This window comes from Danio rerio, chromosome 16, assembly GCF_052040795.2.
Source record: "Danio rerio strain M-AB ecotype USA chromosome 16, GRCz13ab, whole genome shotgun sequence".
NCBI classification, from domain to species: domain Eukaryota; kingdom Metazoa; phylum Chordata; class Actinopteri; order Cypriniformes; family Danionidae; genus Danio; species Danio rerio.
Window position 1 is genome coordinate 52,585,958 of NC_141036.1, and position 19,972 is coordinate 52,605,929.

The window sequence follows — 19,972 nt, forward strand, 5'->3', positions numbered from 1 at the left end:
ATATTTTTTTATTTTACTAATTTATTTATCTTAAGTTATATTGTGCTTTGTTTGTATATTATCTGCTGGAATGTTAAAAAAATGTTCAGTGTTATTTTTGAAATTGTATTTTTGTTATTTGATTTATTTCTCTTAAAAGCAACACAAAATAGTAAAAAGATAGTTTTTACTATTTAATTATTGTAATGGTGAAAAAATTGGCAAACTAAATGGAAAAAAATGCAAAACACCGCATTCGGTATTCGGCCTTCGGCCAAGCAATTCATTATGCTTCGGCTTCGGCCAAGAATTTCATTTCGGTGCATCCCTATGAATTGGTGGTTCATTCCGCTGTGGCGACCCCTGGTTAATAAAGGGACTAAGCCGAAAAGAAAATGAATGAATGAATTTAAAGCTAATATTTGACTCTATGTAATGATGTACTCTTGGAAAAGATAAACACTAATACCTAACAAAGGAGCTGTTTTATTTCACGTAACAGTGATCACATGACTACCCAATACTCTCCTTGATAGCCATAGTATTATTGAGCAGTAAAATTAATTAATTGTGCATTCTTATATTGGTTTAATGATGAATGGATCATTTAAATGTGTGATTTTTGTGTTGGCAGGTATTACAGAGGTGCCGTAGGAGCCCTGCTGGTGTATGACATCGCCAAGCATCTGACCTATGAGAACGCAGAGCGCTGGCTGAAAGAGCTGCAGGATCACGCTGACAGCAATATTGTCATCATGTTAGTAGGAAACAAAAGCGACTTGCGTCATCTGAGGGCTGTTCCTATGGATGAAGCCAAAGCATTTGCAGGTTAGTTCTGTGACCTGTTCATTAGTGTTGAGGATGACATTTGTCAAGCTGCTCATAATTAATTACACACTCGTATTGAGTTTCTGGTTGGTCATTTCTCCTGGCAATTGCAGAGGTTTAGGATTACAGTGAAGTAATAAACACTGATTTTTAATTATATTAAAAAAAACATGTAGGGACTCAAGCATAGGGACTACAATATAAAATACCTTTTTTAGATTTATTTTTTAAATTTCATGCTGTTAGTAAGCACAGATGAAACTGACCAGAAGTGATAGTAAAGACATTTATTCATTAATTTTCCTTCGGCTTAGTCCCTTAATTAATCAGTGGTCACCACAGCGGAATGAACCACACAGTTATGCAGCGGATGCCCTTACAGCTGCAACCCAGTACTGGGAAACATCCATACACATTCACACACTCATACACTATAGCCAATTTAGTTTATTCAACTCACCTAGCGCATGTGTTTGGACTGTGGGGGACACCGGAGCACCTGGAGGAAACCCACACCATCACGGGGAGAACATGCAAACTCCACAAACGCCAACTGGCCCTTCCTGACCTTCCTGCTCTGAGGCGACAGTGCTAAACACTGAGCCACTGTGTCGTCCCAAAGACATTTATACTGTTACAAATTATTCTGAAGGATCGCGAGTTAAATCTGAAGCATTTAAAATGGACCCAAATAGAAAATGTTTGTTTTGTATTGTATTGTGTTTTTTTTAAAGATTGTTTTCTTTGGTTAAATAAATGCAGCCCTTGTTCTTTTTAAAAATTTAATAAAAAGATTCTACCGACCCCAGATGTTTGAACAGTGTGTGTGTGTGTAATATATTTAAATGATCTGATTAAGTTAACGTAAGTTGTAGTTTTTTTTTTCCCTTTTTTATGTTGCCTGTGTGTTTGTTATATTTCCAACACTAACTCTGAGAAAATAATAAATAAATAAATAAATAAATAAATAAATAAATAAATAAATAAATAAATAAATAAATAAATAATATATTAAGCACGACATCGTGGCTCAGTGGTTAACACTCTTGCCTCACAGCAAGAAGGTCACTGGTTGAAGTCCCAGCTGGGTCAGTTGGCATTTCTGTGTGGAGTTTACATGTTTTTTCCTGTGTTGGCGTGGGTTTTCTCCGGGTGCTCTGGTTTCTTCCACAGTCTAAAGACATGCTCTATAGGTCCAAACTTAATTGGCCGTACTGTACGAGTGTGTGTGAATGAGAGTGTGTATAGGTGTTTCCCAGTACTGGGGTGCAGCTGGAAGGGCATCCACTGCGTGTGCTGGATAAGTTGGCGGTTCATTCCGCTGTGGTGACCCCTGATGAATAAAGGGACTAAGCCAAAGGAAAATGAATGAATCATAAATAAATGCATTTTATTTAAAGTGCTGGGCAAAAACAAATAGCAAATAATCGCATCTAAAATAGTTGATTTTGCAATAAATGTGTGTACTGTGTATGTTCATTATGTACAGTTAAAGTCAAAATTATTAGCCCCCCTTGTATATTTTTTTCCCAATTTCCGTTTTACGGAGAGCAGATTTTTTTTCAGCACATTTCTGAACATAATAGTTTTAATAATAACTCTAATCTCTAATCTCTAATAACTCATTTATTTTATCTTTGCAATGGTAACAGTACATAATATTTTACTAGATATTTTTCAAGACACTTCTATGCAGCTTAAAGTGACTTTTAAAGGCTTAACTAGGTTAATTAGGTTATCTAGGCAGGTTAGGGTTATTAGGCAAGTTATTGGATAACGATGGTTTGTTCTAGACTATTGAAAAAAAATAGCTTAAAGAGGCTAATAATTTTGACTGTAAAATGGTTTATAAAAAAATTAAAACTGCTTTTATTCTGGCCGAAATAAAACAAATGAGACTTTCTCCAGAAGAAAAATTATTATCAGACATACTGCGAAAACTTCCTTGCTCTGTTAAACATCATTTGGGAAATATTTAAAAAAAAAAAAAAAATCAAAGTGGAGCTAGTAATTCTGACTTCAACTTTATATTTAAATTCTCACATGCATGCATATATTTGGAAAATGTTTATTTATATTTAGATAAAAATCATTTATACTAGGGATTTTTGTAGCCGATACTGAGTACCGATTCCTTGTCATTTTGATCACCTGATATCAAGTACAGATTCTGATGCTTCTAGCTTTATATAACTTTGCCATTGCATAAGCACATTTTGCCTCCATGTGTGAGATCTCGCCTTACCTAAGAGAATAAATTAAGGATGTTGCATACATGTAATGGTCAGAAGCAGCTTTACAAAAAATACAGATAAAACAAACAGGAAAAAACGGTTAGAAAAGTACTGATAATGCAATTTGGAAACATTGCTCACGTGTTGTAGCGCTGCAGTCTATAACCCGGCTTGTAAACTCGTAAACAAACATTTGTAATTGGTTCATGAGATCAGCCAGATCAGCGAGTACCGATCGAGTTGTGAAATGTGATTATCGGCCCATACCTATCTTCGGCCTATCAGTCAGAGCATCACTAATATATGCAGTTAAATATCTAAAATACTAAGCCAAGCCATACTAAGCCATACTATACCCAAGGATTGTCCTTATAAACCACCTTATGTCATGCCCATGTCATTTATACAAAGTCCCTGTAAACCACATAAACAGGTACACGCTTGCGTGCACACATGCATGCGGTTAAAATGTGATTCATTTTGAGTGTGGGTGTGTGTTTTACAGAGAAACATGGGCTGTCTTTCTTGGAGACGTCAGCGCTGGACTCTTCTAATGTTGAACTTGCCTTTCAGACTATTCTCACAGGTCAGTCTTCAGCAAATCACACAGGAGGGTGAATCTCACAAAGCTTTTGAAAAGTGAATCTCATGAATCTCTTGTCAAGACCATGCACCAGTCATGTTTCAATATTAAATGGTCTCTTTTATAATGGTCTCCTAATATCTATTAACACATTATTTTGATGCTCCACCGACAGACATTCTGTTGACTGCAAGTAACTTTGCAAGTGCATGTCAGCTTCCGCTTACCCTAACAGATTACTACTTCTCTAATGACAGCTAGTTAACATATAGGGCTCTATTTTGACGATCCATGTGCAAAGCGCAGGGTGCAAATGCATTAAGGGCATATCGGAATCCATTTTTGCTAATATAAGGACGGATAAATCAGCTTTGCGCCATGGCGCATGGTCTAACAGGGTTGAGCTTATTCTCTTAATGAGTTATAGGTGTGTTTTAAGAATAAACCAATCAGAGTCTCATCTCCCATTGCCTTTAAGGGTCAGTTGCGTCGCGCCATAGCGCATGTAATATTTACATGGTCGACTTCGTAGGTGGAAAAATTGAACACTTTAACTAGAGAGAAAACAGTTAAAAAGAGCATCTGCAGCGCGAGAATGACAGAGGAGAGCCTCCTGGTGGATGGATATCTATTAGCCTACAAAATCAATTTCGTTTGTGAAGCGCAAAGATTTGTTTCAAAACTATTTCTAAATTCAGTTCTAATTTCCAGCAAACGAAGAAATGAACAATAATAACAAAGTGTGGTCAAGTTATACCCAAATACACATGCTGTGCCCCATATGGTCTAAAACCTGACAGGTGGGTAAACCTAAGCTTGTTTTTAATAAAACAAATATAAATATGCATTTAATAAATAATCCCGCTAAAAAATAATAACATTATACAAAAGCAAATTGTTATAAATAAATTGAAAAAGCCCCCCGAAGTGAAGAAGGCATGAAAGTATGTTTTTTATATTTATGTAGGCTAGAAAATAATATGTTTTGTGATATTTTAATCCTTTAATTTTTTTTCATTTGTAAAGATATTTGCGTATTGCTGTGCATCCTTTATGTATTAAGCAATGTTTAAGCGAGGCGCACAACTAACGCCCTCTGCGTTGGACTATAGACCTGATTTGATCTAGTCTATTGAACAGTCTATTATAGTTCCTCAAAATAGCAACTCGCCAGCAATGCACCTCAACACGCCTCCTTTTTTAGACCAGAACACCTAAGGGTGCACATATGAGCGCAAATGCATTTGCTGTTTAAACAGCGTGCTGCAAAACATCAAAATGACTATTGCGCCCAGCTGAAACTAGCAAACAACAATTGCGTTGCACCTTGCGCCGCATTGCACCAGTTGTATGATAGGGCCCTTAGTTATTTATAGTCAACAGGGCGTCTAATGGAGACCAGCAAATAAATGATTACCCAGTAATTGTTTCCTCTATTACAGAGGCTTTAAGAGAAACACTTTGAATGGATGTTGAAAGAAAGTCAAACGTGAGCATTGACAAAATAAAAAAGGCAATAAAAAATGTGAATTTGCAGACAAAAGTCATACATTTTATTATTTTTGTGGATTTTTGTGGTGCCTTTTTAAAAATTTTGCCTGAATTAAAAATTGTTATAATTATTATAACAACAGCTACAACAATAATACATTTTATTTGATGCACTTTTTAACTTGGTGCTATGACATACAAACAAAATAAGACTGCATCCAAAGACAAAATGACAAACTTGCATAATAAAATCACAGCAATAAATCACACTGCAGTAATCTATAAAAACAATAAGCAAAATTACAAATTGCAAAATAAAAATGATAGTGATGAATCACAAATTAAACTGTTGGTGCTGTATTACAGAAGTCTTAATAGAAAGATGAAAATTACATAAAACTACAAAGCGAGCAATGCCAACATCATTAATTATCATATTTCTTGACAGTTTTTGTGAGATTCAATTTCAATTAATGCAATCCATAACCAGAGGTCGTTTGTATGTTATCAAATATTTCCTCTAGGTGGCGTCAAACTCCATGCTACTGCATTGCTCTGCTTTTTTTTTTTTTTTTTTGCCTGTAAATGAAAACTTTAAAAGTTAGCCACATAGAATTTGTGTGTTTTGCTTTATTATTATTTTTTATTTTGGAGCTTTGCTGTGCTTTTCCTTTTTTATTTTTTTTTATTTGTTCATTTTCTTTAGTTTGGTGTGGGAAATCCCTCTCTTCAGCCACACAGTTACACTGTTCATTTCTATGTGTCTCAATGAACAGCAGCTGAAGTCATTCCACTGTCAGACTGTCATACCTGAAAAGATCACGTTTAACAGTCAACCCACCGTAACGGCGATCTCTGCCCGACTCTCTCTCATACAGAAATCTACCGTATCGTGTCCCAGAGGCAGATGTCGGGGCGTGGAGATGACGGCTTCTCCCCCAGCTCCAAAGTGGTTCCCATTACGGTGCAGCCCACACAAAATTCTGGCAAGCAGAGCGCCTGCTGTCAGAATAACTGAGCTGCCACAGCGCCACCAGGGGACCCAGGGAATAACAGCAACTTTGTTTGGGCTGGGCTGCAAGTTTGATCGTGTCCGACTGCGCTGTATTTCCAGTCGGAGAGATGATGATGATGATGAGAAATTGAAGCGATGAATGGATTTGCTCAGAACTGACTTGTTTCAGACTAATTAGAAATGAGCAGTTAGCTGGAGCGCTCAGACGTGGCTGCTCTCTTTTATTTTCTGGCACTTTTTGTCAAAAAACAATGGGCTGGAAGAACCTGGAAAGTGCTTGGATTGCGTAATGCTACTTATTATTAAAGGTATAGCTCACCCAAAAATGAGAATTCAACATTTACGCACCCTTCAGTTGTTTGAAACCTTTATTCTGTTTCTGTTTGTTTCTGTTAAACACAAAAGAAGATGATTTAAAAAATGTCAGAAACTAATAGCCATTGACATCCTTAGTAAATAAATAGATTAATAAAAGACTGTGGAAGTGAATGGTGACCAGATTTCAACAATCTTCCAAATGTTTTCTGTTGAATGAAACCGTTTCTGTTAAATACAAAAGAAGATGATTTGAAAAATGTTGAAAACCAGTAGTCATTGACATCCCTAGTAAATGGACATTTTTATAAAAAAAAATAAAATACTGTGGAAGTGAATGACTACTAGATTTCAACAATCTTCAAAATGTATTTCAGAAGAACGGAACTCAAAACAGGCTTGAAAGAGAGGGACTAAATGCCATTCAAAGCTTTGTGAGTTTCTTTTTGTTTCTGTTTAACACTAAAGAAAATAATTTGTAACATGTGAGAAACTGGTAGCTATTAACATTCGTTCCTTGTAAAAATATAAATAAACAAAATACTGTTTAAGTGAATGGCTACCAGATTCCAACAGTCTTCAAAATGTTCTCAGAAGAAAACGAATCTGTTAAACACAAAAGAAGATGATTTGAAAAATGTTGGATACTGGTAGCCATTGACATTCAAAGTAAAAAATATGAATTAATACAATACTGTGGAAGCGAATGGCTACCAGATTTCAACAATCTTTAAAATGTTTTTAGAAGAATGAAACAGTTTCTGTTGAACACAAAAGAAGATGATATAAAAAATGTTTGTAAAGTGGTAGCCATTGTTATCCATAGTAAAAATATACATAAATAAAATAGTGGAAGCCACCAGATTTCAAAATGTTTTCAGAAGTAAGAAACTCAAAAGAGCTTTTAAAGAGAGGGACTGAATGTCTTTCAAACCTTTATTAGTTTCTTTTTGTCTCTGTTGAGCACAAAAGAAGATAATTTGAAAGATGTCGGAAACCAGTAGCCATTGAAATCAGTGGGAAAAATTATGGAAGTTAATGACTACCAGACTTCAACAGTTTTCTAAATGTTTTCAGAAGAATAAAACTGTTTCTGTTGAACACAAAAGAAGATGATTTGAAAATGTTGGAAACCGGTAGCCATTGACTTCCATAGTAAAAACTATAAATAAATAAAGTACTGTAAAAGTAAATGGCTACCTCATTTCAACAGTCGTCTAAATGTTTTCAGAAGAAGGAAACTCGAGGCAGGTTTTGAAGAGAGGTAGTAAATGCATTTTAAACCTTTATAAATTTCTTTTGTTTTGTTGAACAAAGAAGAAGATGATTTGAAAAATGTTGGAAACTGGTAGCCATTGACATTCATAGTAAAATTTATTTAAAAAAAAAAATACACCTGGAAGTGAATAGGTACCAGATTCCTGCAATCTTCAAAATCTTTTCAAAAGAAAGAAACTCTAAAAAGGTTTTAAAGAGAAGGACTAAATGATGGAATATTCATTTTTGGGTGAACTATCCCTCTTTTGATCAAAATTGGGATTTACTAGTGATATTCTACATGTAATATTTTGTTTTCTTTAGTGTTTCAGCGCAGAAGTAATCTGCCAGCTTTTCCATGCATCTGTATACCTGAGAAATTCACACTGTGGTCATCATAGCCGCTGGTTTTTGGTCAATTTTTTACACAGTTGCTGCTGTAACGGCTTTTATTGTGGTATTTATTGCAAATATGGTCTTGTTCTGGTTATGTGGTGTTTTTGCTCTTTTGTTTGTCATGCTTCTTTTTTTCCATCACTGGATTATTGATCGGCATTTCTAAAGGGTTTCTCCTTCCAGTCATGGCACTCATTTGTATGAGCGCTGGGAGTGTTGTCTGTGGATCAGAGTAATGTTAATAGGTTAAGTTAATAGATGCACATGTTTGTAGTGTTTGATCATGGCATTGTATGTTCAGAATTAGGGTTGGGAATTGTTTTATTGTTTTCAAATGTTTTTTTTATTATATTTTCATGACCTCAATGATGGGTATTTTTTAACTTATGCATTCTTCTGCATAACCAACATCACTTATGTGTACAAAATAATGATTATACAGCTTTAAATTATTATTTTTCTCCCCATATGTTATTACGTCCTGTATTTTCTGTGCACAAAATATATATATTTATGCCTAGGCCTGTCACAGTAATCAATATATTGACTTATGGTGCAATACTTGGAGATGACCTCAATAGTTTTTTTCCATTGCAATATATATTTACAAATTCACCAATAACGTTTAAGCCATTTTACAATGATGTTTACATTCTACCGGTGTCAACGATTATAATTGGACATTTGCTCAAGACAACATTTAATATTGTGTGTATATATACATATATATATATATATATATATATATATATATATATATATATATATATATATATATATATATATATATATACATATATATATATATATATATATATATATATATATATATATATATATATATAATAGGATAGGATATTTACCTTTTTTAAACGTCTAATTCTAGAATCTAAATAAATCTAAATATAGTCGGTGGCATAAAATAATCTCAACAGTAATATTGCTCATTGCAACAATTTCTCTGACAATATATCGCACAACATAAGTTCCTTATTGTGACAGGCCTGTTCATGCCACGATTTACAAAATACATTTAGAACCATCTCATTTTGTGCATTAATAGTTGATATACCAAAAACTTGATGCATATTTAGAGCTATAGAAGCTTTTAATGTTAAATTCAAAGATGCTTTAAGGATTTGAGTTAAGCCCCAAGATAATAATTAATGTGTCGTTGTGAATCTTTATACTTTGCTACTATCCTTCAAACCACTACGTTTTGCTGATTTGTCAAGAAAGTTTTGATCATTTAATAAATAATAAAATTTAATATGATCACTTGTTTAGAATATGTATGTTTTTTTTTTATTATTTAAAGAATCTGTTATGTTGAATTATGATGGACATTAGTTTTCTCAGGTTACATCAAGTCATTTAAGACTTTTTAAGACCACTATGAATGAAAATTTAGACTTACACAAGGCTAAATGCTAAGGATTTTTTCTAATGTCCCAGTTAAAAAAATAATAATAAAATTATATATATATATATATATATATATATATATATATATATATATATATATATATATATATATATATATATATATATATATTTATATATACACACACACACACACACACACATTTCAATGTGTTATTGTAAGAAAGATGACTAAACCATATTGGTAAATCCAGTTAATTAATAAGCTTTTTTTATTTGATTTATTTTTCTTTTTTTTTTCTTTTATTGAGATGGAATGTTAGTGATTGAATAGGTGTTGGTCCGATTGGGTAGCTTTACATGGACAAAAGAAAATGAAAACCTGTTTAAAATTATTTAAGACCTACAACACATATTTTCAGTGAGTTTTAATGTAAATGTAAGACATTTTAAGACCCTGCAAATACCATGTTAGTACACCCACTTATTGCAATGTTTTGTGTAGTAAACTTAATATTTGATTCACTTGCATTTCATATGCTGTCTATGCATTTGAAATCACTTTTTTGATTTGATTTTATGCAGACTATAATAGGTCTCATTTTCGAGACAAAAAAAAAAAACATTCTGTAACAGGATTTAAAAAGTTTAGAAACTCAGATTTTGCTGTACGCTCTAAAAAGATCTATTAATAAGGTCCAATTTTGCAATTCAAAAAATAAATTAAAAGTGGAGAAATACAAACAGTGATGACAAAATATGGAAAACTTAATTTATGGATATTTTTATAGCGGATACACCACCGGTCAAAAGTTTGGGATCGTTTTTTTTTTTTTTTTCCTGCTTTTTTAGATTATACTGTTCATTAAGGCGGCATTTATTAAATATTAAAAATAATAATAATTTAATACTTATTATTAAATATTTATCTATTGCTTATTGTGTGTAGTTTCAAATCAAATTTTTATTGCTATTACCAGTAATAATAATAATTAATATCTACTTTAAAATTTGGACTCTTATAGAAATATGTTAAGTTGCTTTCACACAATATACATAGTAAAAAGCTCTATGTAAATAAACATTCATTTAATTGAATAGTAGAGGGATTTCTGTAGGATCATGTGACTCTGGAGACTGGAGTAATGAATGAAAATTCGTCATTAAAATCACTGGAATAAATAATTACATTGAATTATAAACTACTTTTGAACAGTTATTTTATAGCGCAATAAAATTTCACAATTTTACAATTTTACTGTTTTGATTAAATAAATGCTGCCCTAATGAGCAGGAGATTTACTTAAAAACAATTAAAAATCCTACAGACCCCAAACTTTTGACCGGTAGTGTATATATTTAACTTTTTTTTTGGACGTTCACAAATTGTGAAAATAACATATTACAGAAATGTAACTGTTAATGTATTTCACAATAAGATTTCATAAGTTAATTTGAATGAATTTACTAATAATAGACAATACTTGTACATCATTTAATAATCATAGTTCAGCATTTACTAATGCATTATTAAAATCTGGGCAGCACGGTGGCGCAGTGGGTAGCACATCCGCAAGAAGGTCACTGGTTCGAGCCCCGGCTGGGTCAGTTGACATATTTGTGAGGAGTTTATTTGTTTTTCCCATGTTTGCGTGGGTTTTCTCCGTGCTCCTGTTTTCCTCCACAGTCCAAAAAAGCATGTACTATAGGTGAATTGGGTAAGCTAAATTGGTGTATGTGTGTGAATGAGTGTGTATGGATGTTTCCCAGTGATGGGTTGCAGCTGGAAGGGCATCCGCTGTGTAAAACATAAGCTGAATAAGTTGGTGGCTCATTCCGCTGTGGCGACCCCAGATTATTAAAGGAACTAAGCCGAAAAGAAACTATGTAAAATCTAAAACTAATTAAAATCTTAAATGTAAATAGTTAACGCACTGCAAGTTTACAACTAACAGAACGACTTTAATTTTAACAAAGACTGATAAATACTGTAATGTATTGTTCACCATTTGTTCCTGTTAGTAAATAAATGAACACAACCTTATTCTACAGTATTACCATTTGTATTCTTTGTGATTCCTAGATTTTCTCAAATTCACAACTGAAAATAAATGGTTCATTACAAATTGTTATAATTTGTAGAAGCTGAATTTAAACAAACAAATTGGGTTGAACATTACTTCATTTACATTTTTTAAATTCAGCCCACATTAATTGTTTACACTTACCTTAAAAAAAGACCTTCAGTGTAAAGAGTAGAATATTAATTTCCAAACATTATTCACTGAACACTGAAAAACAACCAAGGAACCAGAATCACTAAAGTGTGGTTTATTCATAAACTAATTTTAAGAGGATCCTATGCTTATGATCAACACGGCTGGCTCCTTATTAGCTCCGTAATCTGCCCTATTAGATGATTATGGAAGCATTATTAATAACCTGAGTTTTTCACTCAAGTTATCTTCGTCTTGAAGCTCCCCCCTTTCCACCCCTACATTCTCCCTCTTTTCTGATAGGGCGACACGGTGGCCCAGTGGCTAGCACTGTTGCCTCACAGCAAGAACACCGCTGGTCCAACCTATCGGGCTGGTCTGTGTTTCTGTGGGGAGTTTACATGTTCTCCCCGTAATCGTGTGGGTTTCCCCCGGTTTCCTCCCACCATCCAAAAACATAAACCATAGCCAATCGACTAAAACAAATTATCACCCAATGCAACCTGAGTTTACACTTCTCACGCCGTCAAGCAGGGGAGTTCTCGAAACCTACCTGAGCTCGAACTCCCCTCTTGCCCTTCTAACGGGAGGGAGCCCCTAGTTCGAAGATATTACGAGCTCAGGGCTCTCTCCCGGGACAGCATGCCAAATACGCTTTATTGATTATCAGCTAAGTGTGAACTCTTGAAATAGCTAATTGAATTAAAATAATCATCTTCCATTTTCAACATTTTTTTTTAAATTCCCATTCCTACTTCTAAGTTCAGATGTGGGTCAGATGTTGAATTTTTCTTTCTTTCTATCTATATTTGACTTTCTGTGGCATGTGCATGATTGGGATTGCTTTGGCTGCTCTCTGTTTGTTGTCTTTGACTAATAGTCTTCTTTTTCCTGCTTGGAAAACCGAGCAGCAGGTGGGATTTGGTTAAGAGGATCTTGACCATATTATATTGCGAGGCGGGTGAAGTGATGGCGTGTGATGTACTGCTGGGGTTTTCTTCCTGGAAGTCAATTCCTCGCTGGCTACCCTTGTTATATCTGCACATGTAACTCGAAGAGCTGCAGGTCTCTTGAGATCTCACTCACTGTCCCGTCTTTTCTACCCTGTACTACCGCTTTTGGTGTGGTTTTTATTATTTATATTTCCATATGTTTGCTGTGATGTTCAGATCCTCCCTGCCTCAGGACGAGACCGCCGGCGTGTTTATTTTTGGCTTTATAGTAGCATTGCAATTTGTGTTTAAAGACACAAGGTGCTTCCCTAAATGCCCTGCCTGTAAGATTTATGCTAATGCCGTCAATCTGTTATGCTGAATATCAGCCGTTTAGCTGGAGTCGTTGATAATTACTGCTTTGGGAAGATCCTGTCATCGTGCCTGTTCTTTTCCCAGTGGGACTTCTGAACAAAGGAGAATGAATGCTGCAAATACATTTAATACATTTTCAGTGAACATGCGTGATTATCAGCTGTACTTGTTATGTGTTTTTTTTAGTCCTTGGTGGATTTATTTTACACAGACACTTGGAAACTTGACGTCTTTTGACCAGTGACTTCCACATGACCTTTCCAGTCGCTCTTGAATACTGGATAAGGAAACTCGTGGTATAGAAAGATTGCACTCACAAAGAGCAATTTCTAGTTGATGAAATATTTATGAGCTTTTTGAAATGTTATTAATTTCCGTGACTTTTTTTCCAGGTGATTTTTACAATTCTCTGATGCTCTCATGACTGTGGGATTGCGTCTGGTTTTTAGATGCTGTTTGGTAACACTTTACTTGAAGGGTTCAGGAAGACCTTTATAATGTGAATGAGCTTGTATGCATGCTTATGCCAACTGTTATTAAAGGTGTACTCACTAACTAGCCTGTCTGAACCATGACCAGGCACATTTGACTGCCATTTTCTAGTTTGTTTGACAAGTGTGAGTGCACCGAATCAGGCCCAGGTGCGGTTCAGTTGGCCGGCCAGAGTGTCAGGCCCAGCAGCTAGGCCCAGGTGTGGAAGAGCGTGGTTTGATTGGGCTTTGGCATGGTACGCTTGTAGTGTGAGTGCAAAGTGCGCCTGAGCGTGAAACTGAAGACGTGACGTCACTTTTAAGGGAGTATTTTATATGGATTTATTATTCATTTTAACTTTTTAACGAACACTTACTGTCATAGTTTATTAAAGATACAAACCCCTCACTGCACATCAGCTGCACCTTCAGCAAACCTCCTAATACGTGCAGCACGATGACTTTCATGGACATTTATAAGCATCAAAAGTGATGGATTGGTTTAGCAAAAGATGTCATCACATATCAAAGGACTTAAAATACAGCGGTTCACCTTTCGCAGATTTTTTTTTCATGTGAAATTTGACGTGCTTTTTTTTTTTACAGCGCATTGTGTTCTGCTTCATGATTGGCTGCAGACCATTGTCAATCAATCTCCTTCGTGTCTTCTGTACAGTACAGAATGCGCTCAACTTGCCAAATGAACATGTCTTCGATCACTAGCAGTGTGAGTTTCCAATGCAATCTCACGACAATTCGTAACTTTTTTGATTTAGTGGCTTTAATTCATATGAATTTGTACGATTTAATTTATACAATTTAGTACGATTTGCTCATCACCCAATGACAGTTAGAGTTAAGGGTAGAACTCGTACGAATTAGCCACTAAACTGACAAAACGTAAGATACTTACATTTCCTCATGAGACCAGGCTGGAGTTTTAACAAGGATGCTAAAAGGGTTGTAACTGTGTGCAGCTAGACCATTGTAAAGAGGGTCGCTCATCATATGTGCCGTGCCACGCAGCGCCAGCTACGACTCTGTTCATATTTCTGCCGTATCGCAGAGCGGCATCTGAATAATTTCATTTTAAATAACATGCGCACACATACACTACGAACAATTTAGATTACCCAATTCACCTGTACCGCATGTCTTTGGACTTGTGGGGGAAACCGGAGCCCCTGTAGGAAACCCACGGGAACACAGGGATAACATGCAAACTCCACACAGAAATGCCAACTGACACAGCCGGGGCTCGAACCAGCGACCTTCTGGCTGTGAGGCAATTGTGCTACCCACTGCGCCACTGTAACACCTTCATTCTATAGTACTGGACTTATTTTTCTCTGAAGGTTTAAACTTTGAGAGTGTTTAAACAAGAGAGGAAATTGTGAAAACATTATACCTGTCTGAGAAAAGTGAGGGGTTTTACAGCCTTTAAACTTTAGTAATAATTGTAAATAAGGCTGTCTACTTCATGGATTTCGCCCATCATGGGTTATTTTCAGAAAGTAACCCCTTCAATAAACAAAAGACTACTGTAATACAAAACAATATAACTAAGGCAATCTCCATTGTATGGCGCGAGATTACTTCTCTTCTGTTTAACTGAATAGTCACATCATCAATGAAGTAAGCATGCTCAGGCTTGGAAGGCAAAGCGCAGTGTGAATGCAGAGCGAGGGGGAGAGGAGAGGGGAGACAGTCACACCTAGGCATGTATCAAGACAACCGTGCCTAGTGTGAGTACACCCAAAGTGTCATCAGCTCAGTTATGTCATTTTAAATGCAAAGATGACATTGTTTGTTATGACAACTTGACATAAACAAATATATTTTTTTATCTTTGTCATGACAATTTGACATTATCAAGAGAACAAAACTTGTCATAAATCTGTCATAAACATGATGGTCATTATAATTGGGTCATGAATGTTTTCCTAATCACGTTTTCAGTGGAACAAGCTGTATTTTTCATTACAATGTGTCGAAACTCTGTCATCATTTTTAACAGCATCATTAGCTATGTTTCCATCCAAAACTGCGAATGAACTTTATGCGCAAAACTGGATTATCGGATAAAAGACGTGCGAATAAAGCAGCGTTTCCATCCAACAATCAAAGCGAACAAAATAGTCACTTCCTGATTAACTGGCGCCAATTATCAACAATTAAAACTGAATTTGCTGCAGTAGGAGAAGCTGCATCAGTCTTTTTTTCATCTAATAAGTGACTTGCGCCTCAGATGGCAATCCAGAGGCAGTGAACGCGCGGTTGCGTTTGAAGGTGTCATACGCGGAGCACAGACGCTCTTGATTCTAGAGGTCATTAATAATATAATAACACTAATAATTAAACGGTAAGGTGTTTAGAGTGACTAAAACAACATTTCAGATGTTTTACAGTGTGCTCAGCCTGCTGGTTTGTCCATTCACACACATTTTCATCATCACATGATCTCTTATAACAAAATCACATGACCTTTTTTAATGCGCATGCTGGAGTTTGTGCGGTAAAAGTGTTTCCATCGTAGTTTGTGCGCATCTTTTCTTATCGAATGTTTATCCTATTCAGTTATGCGCATATGTTTTTATGCGCATTTTCAAAATGTATGCACATCTTGCCATTTCCATCAACGGTTTTTTAATGTGCGTATGCAAAATGTGCATAAAAATAGGTGGATGGAAACATAACTAGTGATACATTTAATGTCAAATTCAGCATGTACTGATTTTAGACACTGTTTTAACCCATTTTGGATTTAATTTTGTTTTAAGTCATCGGGTGTGCAACCATGAGAATTAAGTTAACAGGACAGTAAAGTTTTTAATCATTGATTTAAAACTTCTTAAATTGCATTTGTGACCCTAGACTACAAAACTAGTCTTGTGTTACTTGTGTATATTTTTTCCAATAGCCAAAAATACATTGTATTGAATGCTTTTTTTTCTTTTATACCAAAAATAGTTAGTATTTTAAGTACAGATAACATCCCATAAAAATATTTTGTAAATTTCCTATTTTTAATATATATAAACTTCATTTTTATTAGTAAAAGGCATTGCAAACAATGAAATTTGAACAAATTTTAAGGTAAATTTCTCAGTATTTTATTCATTTTCTTGGGATTAGTCCCTTTATTCATCAGGATTCACCACAGCAGAATGAACCGCCAACTTATCCAGCATGTTTTATGCAGCCCTTCCAGCTGCAACCCAATGCTGGGAAACACCCATACACACATTTACACACATACACTACGACCAATTTCATTCATTCATTTTCTTTTCAGCTTAGTCCCTTTATTAATCTGGGGTCGCCACAGCGGAATAAACCGCCAACCTATCCAGCATATGTTTTTCGCAGCAAATGCCCTTCTAGCTGCAACCCATCTCTGGGAAACATCCATACACACTCTACAGCCAATTTAGTTTATTCGATTTACCTATCGCGTGTGTCTGGACTGTGGGAGAAACCGGAGCACCTGGAGGAAACCCATGCCAAAACTCACTCCACAAACAAATGCCAATTTATCCAGAACCAGTGACCTTCTTGCTGTGAGGTGACATTGCTAACCACTGAGCCACAGTGTCACCCTTCTCTCAGTATTTAATTATTTAAAAAAAACTAATGAACCCTCAGATTCTAGATTTCAAATAGTTGTATCTCGGCCAAATAATGTGTTATCCTAATAAAAACCGTACATCATTAGAAAGCTTATTCAGCTTTGATGCATCAGATGATGACGGGTTTAGTGCTCCAGAGTCACATTTTTGATTTTGTATTAATAATTTTTTTTAGGATTCCCATCCGTACTCAAAGCATAATTCTCAGTGAGTTTTTCTTTAATCCTTTAGCATTTCAACAACATTTTTGCTTTAAATCATCAAATTTACGACCAACAGAATCCAGCATAGCGGGGACAGATTATTCAGTTTGTTTTATTAGAAACATTTACAATACAATTTCTTGAAAATAACCCAGAAAACAAAAATAAAAATCAAAACTAGTATGGCATAGATACATTGATCAAATATCAAAAAATGAAAGTCACAAAGAACATGTCCTAAGGAATAAACCTGCAGTTTGCGCGCCCCGTGTTGGGCGCGATACTGAATTATGAACTCAAAACGACTCGTGGAGTATCGGCTAGCCTCGTCTATGATATGGCAAACCCCTCGCTTATCAACAATAAATTGAACACTAGTACCAGGAGATGCTTGACCAAAACTAATGCACTAAGACCACTATGAGAGCTGTATGAAACACTTCTACTGTGCTGGAAGCTACCAAATACAGACTGTCGGACCGGAGTAACTCATCCCGAATGCGAGGTCACGTCAATGACCGTCCTAATCCCCCCTCCCCACGTGTTCCTGTCTGACTGAAATTGAAACCACTACACAACTATCATTGCCACCACAGAGCCAAAACAAAAAGTCGAGATGTGTGTTCACCATGAAGTACTGAGACTATGCTTTTTCTGTAAACAATAGTTCACCGCTTTGACATGTTCGAGACACTCTCGGCGTTAATGAAAGGCAATCATCAGCCCTTGAGTGTGGTTTGTACATAAGTCTCATTTTTATGTGACAAAGCAAGTTGCCAGTCAAGAGATGATACAAGTTACATGCAAATAACGGTATTACCGTGAGTGTGCTCCAAATCTGCATTCTGTTCATGTATATGAAAACAAATTGATTTGCGAGAACAAAAAATAAACAAGTGTGATTTGTTTAGTTTTAACTTTCTTTTTTTTTTTTGAGTTTTGTCATGCACATTTTTAAAACGATCAGAACATGTAGTTGATTTTTGCTTATTTTCCTACAGTATGTATGTATTTATGTGTGTGTGTGTGTTTGTGTGTGTGTACTATGCACAATCATTCTTCTGTTTCACCCTGTTATACTTTAGCCTGTTATCGCTTCATAACAATTGCATTTAAAAACAAAGCAATTTATTGAAGAAAAAGAAATGAGAAAAGATACGGTGTCCGAGAGATTAACGTGCTGCAATTTAAGAAAATGCATATGGAATTATAGAAAATGCCAGCAAATTGAGAAGGATCTTCATCCGTTTGCACATGTGCTGCAAATCCTCACAACGCAAACACATTTTCAAAAAATGCGCTGCTTTTTTTCACAATGAAAAGAAGTTAATATAACATGGTGAATATTCTCATAACGCAAACAAATTTGAAATATGTGCTGCATTTTCCCACAATGCAAACAATTTACAAAACGTACTACATTTTCCCACAACACAAATTAATAAAACACGCTGCATTTTCTCACTACGCAAACAAATTAATAAAACGCGCTGCATTTTCTCACAATGCAAACAATTTACAAAAATACGCTGCATTTTTTCACAACACTTTCAACACAATGGAAATGTTTCAAGGGGATCCTAAAACATGACGGACTCGACTGTTAAGGTTATTTAGGCTAATAAAATACAAAAGACAAAGGAATCAGGATGTTAAAATAAACAAACAAAAATTGTACTTTTTAAAGATCACCTACAACTTTACTGAGCAATAGTCACAACACAGCGGCATCCGTCATGTTTTAGGGTCCTCTTGAAACATTTCTCTTGATTTTGCAAGTGTTGTGAGAAAATGCAGGGCTTTTTATTAAATTGTTTGTGTTGTGAAAAAATGTAACACATCTTATTAATTTGCTTGCATTGTGAGAAAATGCAGCATGTTTTGTTAAATTGTTTGCATTGTGAGCAAAATCCAGTGTGTTTTAATAAATTGTTTGCGTTGTAAGAAAATAGTGTGTTCTATTAAATTGTTTGCGTTGTGAGAAAATGTAGCGTGTTTTATTCGTTTGTTTGCATTGTGGGAAAAAGGTTTTTTTTAATTGTTTGCGTTGTGAGAAAATGCAGTGTGTTTCAATAAATTGTTTGCGTTGTGAGAAAAAGCGTGTTTTATTAAATTAATTGCGTTATGAGAAAATGCGTGTTTTATTAAATTGTTCGCGTTGTGAGAAAATGCTGCGTGTTTTATTAAATTGTTTGCGTTGTGAGAAAATGCTGCGTGTTTTATTAAATTGTTTGCGTTGTGAGAAAATGCAGCGTGTTTTAATAAGTTGTTTGCGCTGTGAGAAAATGCAGCGTGTTTTATTAAATTGTTTGCATTGTGAGAAAATGCAGCGGTTTAATAAGTTGTTTGCGTTGTAAGAATGCAGCGTGTTTTATTCATTTGTTTGCGTTGTGAGAAAATGCGTGTTTTGTTAAATTGTTTGCGTTGTGAGAAAATGCAGTGTGTTTTGTTTAATTGTTTGCGTTGTGAGAAAATGCAGCGTGTTTTAATAAGTTGTTTGCGCTGTGAGAAAATGCAGCGTTTTTTATTTGTTTGCGTTGTGAGAAAATGTAGCGTGTTTTATTAAATTATTTGCGTTGTGAGAAAATGCAGCGCATTATAATAAATTGTTTGCGTTGTGAGAAAATGCAGTGCTTAGTAATAATTTGCTTGCATTGTGAGAATGC

The 19,972-nt window shown here is 35.1% G+C and overlaps 2 protein-coding genes and 1 long non-coding RNA gene across 12 annotated transcripts in view; 2 read left to right on the forward strand and 1 right to left on the reverse strand.

The window, feature by feature from the left end:
* Positions 1–19,972, forward strand: part of LOC147840416 (uncharacterized) — a 976,031-nt gene that overhangs the window by 876,093 nt on the left and 79,966 nt on the right. The window lies entirely within an intron of this gene.
* rab11al (RAB11a, member RAS oncogene family, like) overlaps positions 1–19,972 on the forward strand; it is a 94,448-nt gene that overhangs the window by 10,126 nt on the left and 64,350 nt on the right. For 4 of the 9 annotated variants that reach the window (XM_087285336.1, XM_087285334.1, XM_087285333.1 and 1 more), the window contains exons 3-4: positions 614–807; positions 3,547–3,627. In XM_087285336.1, coding sequence (XP_087141462.1) covers positions 614–807; positions 3,547–3,627 — 275 coding nt within the window. 9 annotated transcript variants of the gene reach the window in all.
* LOC147840425 (uncharacterized) lies at positions 17,403–19,581 on the reverse strand. Its single transcript, XR_015512271.1, has 2 exons — positions 18,811–19,581; positions 17,403–18,770 (listed from the first exon to the last, which is right to left on the reverse strand). It is a non-coding gene; the product is annotated as an uncharacterized LOC147840425 (long non-coding RNA).